The sequence below is a fragment of the Mustela erminea genome, chromosome X (genome assembly GCF_009829155.1).
Source record: "Mustela erminea isolate mMusErm1 chromosome X, mMusErm1.Pri, whole genome shotgun sequence".
Classification (NCBI taxonomy): domain Eukaryota; kingdom Metazoa; phylum Chordata; class Mammalia; order Carnivora; family Mustelidae; genus Mustela; species Mustela erminea.
In genome coordinates, this window is record NC_045635.1 from 60,446,649 (window position 1) to 60,453,980 (window position 7,332).

Here is a 7,332-nt window from a genome sequence, read left to right on the forward strand (position 1 = left end):
TTTTTATTTTTTTTATTAATTTTTTATTTTTTATAAACATATGTTTTTATCCCCAGGGGTACAGGTCTGTGAATCACCAGGTTTAGACACTTCACAGCACTCACCAAAGCACATACCCTCCCCAGTGTCCATAATCCCACCCCCTTCTCCCAAACCCCCTCCCCCCAGCAACCCTCTATTCCTGATTTTTAAAACAAACTTATTAAACTGGAAATATAAGGAAAACTCCTTAATCTTATAAAGAGAAAGAAGAAAGGAGGGAAGGAAGAAGGAAGGAAGGAAGGAAGGAAGGAAGGTGAGAGAGGGTGGAGGGAGGAAGGAAGGATGGAAGGAAGGAAGGAAAGAGGGAGAGAAAGAAAGAAAGAAAGAGAGAGAGAGAGAGAGAGAAAGGAAAGAAAAGGAAGAAAAAAGGGTAAAAAGAAAAGAGAGAAAGAAAGAAAGAAGAAAAGAAAGGAAGAAAAGAAGAAACAAGAAAAAGAGGGAAGGAATGGAGAGAGGGAGGAAGGAATGGAGGAACAAAGAGAGGAAGTGAAGGAGGTTGAAAACAGTGAAACACAGCAAACACCTTTTATTATGGAAATGTAGGCAGCGTTCTATTTAATATTAGGGACACCCTAAAGAAGTCGAATTTGGTCATGTCTGTTCGACCTTGTAGTGGATGTCCTAGCCAGCCAGTACAGGTTTAAGCAACCTGTAAATTGATTATTGGGCTTCTGTAACTCACAGATTCATGAAAAACTGCAGAACATCTATAGACAAATGATTAGATATCACAGAGTTTAGCAGGGTGGCTGGCTTTAAGGTCAGTATAGTTTTCAGAAAGTCAAATGGATTTCTCTAAGTTAGATACAATTAGAAAATGCCATTTTAAATGGATAACAAGCACAAGAGCAACAGCACTCTAGCCCATCTTGGGATAAATGCAAGAAAAGATGTACAGGATCTGAATGTACAGAAAGACGCAATTAAATACTAAAGATGAAAACGTTAAGGAAGTCCCACATAAACGGAGAGACATGCCATGTTGGTGTCCTAAAGATAGTCAATACTGGGTGTCCTAAAGATAGTCAATACTTCCCTAACTTATCCGCAGATTTAGTGAAAATGCAACTCAAATCTGAGGCAAATGAGTTTTCAAGGAACAAGGCACGCTGATTCCGAGATTTATACTGGAAGGGCGAAAGGCAAAGGATAAGGGAGATACGGTCGAAGGTTATGAATAAGGTGTGGGGACTTGCCCTACGGTAGATCAAGATGCCTTATCAGGAGGTAAAAATGGAGATGATGTAGTACTGGCACAGAAATAGACAAATTTATCTGTGGAACAGAAGAGGGAGCTCAGACACAGAGACACGCAAAGATGGACCAAAATAACTCCAAGCACTGCCAGATGTTCCCTGGGGGTGCGGAATTGCCCCGCCCCCTCCCATTGACAAACCCTGACATAGAAATATGGTTGAATCTTAAAAACACATGCTGAATTTCATAAAAGTCAGTTACAGGATACCAAGGGCATGAGTTAAATATGCATGCACATATTGTATTTCACTCCCAAAGAGAGCAAAGTCTGGGAAACAAGGTTTAGGGAGCACAAAGTTTCACTTCACTTCACTTCACGACTTACTGACTGTCACACGGAAAAGTGGGAGGAAGGCGAGAGGGGCGGGGCTTTGGTAGGTGCACTGCGATGGAACTCGAAGCTCATTGGTCACTGGTCACAGCCGTGGGCGGGGGAAGGCAGCGCTGGAAGCTCATTGGCCTTTGTGGGAAGGGCGGGAAAGGGAGAGAGCGCTGGGTCTTCCCTGCCGCCTTCTGTCCCTGCTGTTGGATTTCGACTTGCGGGAGGCTGAGGTAACCACAGGGTGGCATCAGGAATAGGATCCTCGTTCTCTACACATGTTCTTTCCTCCCTCCCTCCTGCTCGGGATGACCAACTCCTCCTCCTCTCCTCCAACCTCAGTGGAGTACCTCCTGATGTTCCACTCTGCCCCGTCCCCTCTCCACCCCCACCCCCCATGCAACAACCATGGAATGGCTGTGGGAGGAAAACCCTTGCCTCAGCACCTGAACCCTGGTCTCTGGAACCTGAGGCAGGACTCATGCCCTTGCCTTTGATCCTCTGAATCTGATGTGGCAGTGGCAGTGAATGACTGGGTGGCCTGAGATGAGGTGGTGCACCCCAGGTGTGAGGGGTGGGTAAAGTGTACCCAAGCCTGACCGTTAAAGTGTGAAGAGGAGCATGGAAGATTGTTGGGAGGCTGATCAGGGAGTACATGGGTTTGCATGAGAGCACAGAGGGTTCTGTTGGTGGAAGAAAACAATTACTGCAGTGAGGAGTTGGCTGTTGACTAGATCAGGGTCTGGCATTCGATAGGGGGCTCAGCGAGGATCTAGTCAATGAATAATCGAAGGGATGCATAAAAATACTTATTGAAAGAGGGGCTTGGGGTCCAGCAGCATAATGAAATTTCGTGGGGGGTACAAAGGGTGTGTCAGATTAAAGTGTTGGGGGGCTGAGAGAAGAATTAAGATTACAGTGGGGTGCAGGAAAAAAATCAGGATGGGGTGTGAGAGGAGAGTTGAATGTAGGACATACTAATAATAGAATTGAATGGGGGGAGCTAGAATCATGAGTAGGGAGTGAATGAATGCAGGAGGTTAGGAAGGTAATTGTGGAAGTACATTACAGGAAAAATCATGAGGAATGGCAGAGTACAGGATGATACACGAGAAGGGGAAGGCAGTAATTGAAGAAAGGGGGCACACGAGTGCATGCGTATGCCTGAAAAGGGGGTCTATGTAGAGGGAAGGGAAGCAAGGAGAATAGTGATTTGATTGAAAGTTTACAGGAGCCATGCCAAGAGTTCCTTAGAATGAGGCTATGCGTGAGTCGGGCTTCCTGAGAAGGAGTCTGCATGAGTGAGAAGGGTGGGTGCGATCTGATTTCAGTGATGAGATGGGTGAAGAAGAATCCAGGCACCTCAGGTGGGGTTTTCAAAGGGCAGAGGAAGTACGTTCAGGGTAGGGGATCATGTGGCCATCCTGACCTCCACTCCTGGCCCTAGGACGATGGATCCCAATGAAATGCCTGCTGTGCCCTGCTGCCCCTCTGATCCCCCCACAGGGCTCGAAACTGGAGCCCCGTGGGAGATTGAACATGGCCTCAAAAGAGCTGTGAGTCGCTGTGCCCGCTGCTACAACCACGGCTTCACTGACCAAGTCAAGGACCAGGATCACTTCTGCCTCTTCAAGGCCTGCGAGTGTCACAAGTGTGCCTTCTTCTCGTGAGTATAGTGTCTGACAATGGGTGGGGGGAGCCTCCCCAAAATGTGACTGACTGTAGACCTGCTATTCCCCACTTTAGGGAACACCACAGTGTCTTGCCTTCTGAGAGTGCCTTGAAGAGGGATCAGGGAGCAAACCTAAAGAGGCACCTGGCTCAAGGGCAGACAAGGAGTGAGGCCTCCCCTCCCAAAGCTCACAGCCATGTCAAGAAGTTGACCATTCAAGCCGGAGCCCTCAGTGAGTGTCTCTGGCCAGGGAGGGTGTCTGGGTTTGGGGATAGGGAGCACTGAGCTGTCCTGTCACCAATCCTCCTACCCAATTTTGATGTAGCCTTGGAAAATTACCCCTCAGGCCTTTAGCTGCCCCACCTATCCAACTTCATCAATATTATCTACCAAGTGTTGGTGGGAAGGAGAACTCTGGGGGTCAAAATGGTCCACGGTGAGATGAGACCTCAGACTGGGGGCGAGGAAGAGTGGTGTGAGCTCAGAGGGAAAGGCTCACCCAAAGTGTCCCCAGCTTTCCATAGCTGGGAAGGAGAACATCATGTCCCAGCTTGAGGCCCACCCAAACCTGCCCAACCCCTAGGGAGATAAGGAGAGTCTGGGGCCTGTGGAGGAAGTTCCCATCTCACCCACTACCCAGACTCTTCTCTATATCCTGAAGACATGGGTTCCCTTGCTAATTCTTCTGCAGCTTGCCATAAGTGTAGGGAAATAGTACTTGTCCTCTCAGGGCCTCCATTTCAGCTGGTGGAAAATAAATAGTAAGAACTGACTGGTCTTCAAGGTCCTCTCAGCTCTGACATTTTGGGCTCCTATTCTCATCCAAGAACATACCCATACACATCTCTCCATAGCCAACATGGTGCCCGACTCCATTGTTTTCTTTCTGCTCCTGCAGGCACGCACCCAAGGAGCTCTGTTGACTTGTCCTACCCCAAACTCTTTGTCTCGGTTCTGGACTCCAGCAGCCTTGAAGACGCGACTAACAATTTCTCTTTCCAGGAGTACCAACAGGACTCCTGCACTACCAAGGATGTGAGTAAAGTGTTAAAGCCCATCGATCTAAATGTATATTGTATGATCGGGTGCCCAACCTTTGTGCTTGATGCCATGGGAGATGGAAGGAGGAAGTGGGGAGGTGACAGATAAGGAAGAAAAAGATGGGGGGGGGGGAGAGGAGCAGGATAAGAAGTGGCAGGGGGAGAAGAGGTGGGCCAGAAGAATGAGGAGGAGTGGAGAAGCAGCATCTCAGATCAGCAGGCAAGGACAGGGCTCTCCCAACCTTGCCATTGCCTACTTGTTAGACTTTGGACAAATGTCTTTACATTTCCATGCCTAATTTCCAGTGTACTAGCAGTGTACTGATAGGGACAATATCCCACACCTGACATAGCACAGACAAGAGGACTAGATCCAGGAGTGCCACAAAGCAGGAATTCAACTGCTGGAGGCTGTTATTCCAAGGGGAAACAGATAGATGGGAGAGAAGGTCCTGTTGAAGGGGGTGGGCAGGACGGTGAGTGCCACAGGGCCCAGAGGGAGAGTCCAGAGGTCATTAGAGAAAGTTCCCAGGCCATTAGATGAGCCAAGCTGGTCCTTCAAGTTCCCAGCCATTAGATGAGCCTAGATGGTCCTTCAAGTTCTATGGGGATTGGGGGATATGGAGGTGAGAAGCAGTTCCTGGACAGGGACAGTGACCCCATTTCTCCAGTTGCTATGCAGATTAGACCACAGGCACCTGGGATTTTCCATACCCATCACTGTTGGCCTGGGAGTTTTGAAAATCCTGGCAGGAATTAGTGTCTCAGGAGTGGTGTTGAGGAAGGACATAGAAAAGAAAATAGGCTAAACAGGGGAAAAGACTTGTGCAAGCCACAAAGACCAATAGCCAACAGGCATTCAGACTCCCACATCCAGATTGTGCAAGATCCTGGTCCTGTTTCTCTACTGGTATTATGTATCTGTCAGAGGGTTTAATCCCATGGCCCCTCTTTTCCTTGTCTCTAGAGACTCAGCTCTGGTCCTCCAGCCCTGTGCCGCCCTTGGCCCTGTCCTACTGCAGCCGCAGATCCTGGGAAAATAGCGGGGTCCAGAACCCTGGCAGGGGCCAGGATTAGTGAATGGGAAGGGATGAAGGCCTCTGGGGGTGGGGGGGACCTTCAATGGAACTGGGGACTGAAGGGCCACTGGCCTCATGAGGTGCGGAGGTATGGGTTTTCAGGTCCCATTCTCTCACACCCTTTCCATTGCAGGCTCCTGAATCTTCTGACCAGGACTCGGATTCCGTCTCAGAGTGGCAGCGGAAACTGGAAGCGGCCGAGGCTCTGCTGATTCTGAGAGACTCTCCCCAGGCATCTTCTGGCTCCAGCTCCGTGCTCCATCCCTGTGTGGCGACAGGTAGCCTTGTCCTTGAAAGGAGAACACGGGGTGGTGGGGATGGTTGGGAAAGGGGAGGGCGTTGTGGTAAGCAGGGTCTAACTTGGAGGCCGGGGTTGGTGGGTTGAACCTCCTAGGGCTCAGGTACGCAAGCTCTTTGGTCTGATGCCAGAGATGGCAATCGCTGGTTGCTCGGTGAATCATCAGTTTGTCCAGCTCTGTGCTCAACAAGCAAATGCCCAGGGCCCTAGCGTCGAGAAACAAGGTTACTGAGGTCCTGCTGGTGGCAGGGACTTGCCCTGGGGCATGCAGCCTATCAAGTGGAACACCCAGGTCTCCTCACTCCCAGTCCAGAGCTCTCTACCCACACTCTCTACCCACACCCCTGCAGTCTGCTGTGGTGGGCAGCATACACATAGGTGATAAGAGCCTGGGCTGGAGGGAGATCTAGTCTTTGATTCCTGTCTCCAGGGGGAGCTGGATGCCTTCAGAGTTCCGTTGTGTTTTGTGGCTAAGTTTCAATGATGAGCCTGCAGAGGAAGGACCAGAGGGAGTCTGAGTAGAGGTAGAAGCCTGGGAAGGCTGAGAGGAAAGGCTGGGCATTCCCAGACCAAAATGTTGGGTGCATTATGATGTGTGAGTATAGCAGCAACTTGTGTGAAGGCGGAACTTTGGGAATAGAAGGGAATGAGGCTGGAGAGGCAGCCAATCACAGAGGTCCTGAATGCCAGTCTTAGGGGCTAGATCAGAAACCGTGGGTGGCGAGGAGCCAGGGAATGTGTGAACTAGGGGGGAGCATATTCAGAGATCCTGGACTCCACAAAAAGAAATGTGGTGGCTTTGATGGAGAGATTAGATGATGCAAAACCCGAGATGGGCAAATCAGCGGGGAAGTGTGCTGTGCTGTAGTCTGTAGTTCAGGTGAGAAAGCCTCGTTTGGGTGGAACAAAAGAGTGGGGAGAGCCTGGTGGGGAAATGGATGCGACCTGGCTCCGATGCCTTCCGTTCTCTCTGCAGATCCTGCTGAAGATAGAGGACCCCAGCCTCCTAACCCCTCTCTGCGACCCAGGCCAGCTAGGTCCATTTCTCTGCCTATTGGGCATCTGGGGTGCATCTCCCTCTTGAACTAGAAGCCCAGAAGAGGAGGCCTCACTAGAGTGCTGCCTATTTATGCATTTGCAAAATGTTTCATATGGAATATACTTAACGTTTTTTTTTAACCTTCTCATCCTTTTACAAGCTTTTCAGATCCTTTTTATTATGTGGGGTATTTCCTTGGCTGAGGGTGGATACTCTTGTACTTCCATTCCTTATTGCCTCAGATTTTGGGGCCTTCTTATGCCTCTTATAAAAACAGAGCTGTGAAATCTAAGCTGAACAGTCTATAAATAGGGTCTGTGGGGGATCAGGTGTTCATATGCCTGAGTTTTCTTTTGACTTGTGATTGCAAACATAGCCATGCACCCACATATGCGTCCAAGCTTGTCAAAATCTAAGGATATTTTCATTTCGTGTCTACATTTATGTGTGTGAACAAGTAATAAACGCTTGCTGTTTTAAGGCAGTGAGATAGAGGCATTGTTTGTGGTCACAGTATAAAGTAGACCATTCTGACTCTAACAGACATGTTCCATTTACTTTCCAAAGTGAGAATCACCTTACTCAA

General features: G+C 49.1%; 1 protein-coding gene across 1 annotated transcript; it reads left to right on the forward strand.

Moving 5' to 3' along the window:
- Positions 1 to 3,386: 3,386 nt before the first annotated feature.
- LOC116582279 (doublesex- and mab-3-related transcription factor C1-like) lies at positions 3,387 to 6,796 on the forward strand (the record flags this gene model as incomplete). The annotated part of the gene is made up of 4 exons (XM_032329701.1): positions 3,387 to 3,522; positions 4,189 to 4,325; positions 5,543 to 5,687; positions 6,684 to 6,796. Coding segments are annotated over 4 exons (531 nt in total), but the record flags the coding sequence as incomplete, so codon positions are not given.
- Positions 6,797 to 7,332: the final 536 nt, after the last annotated feature.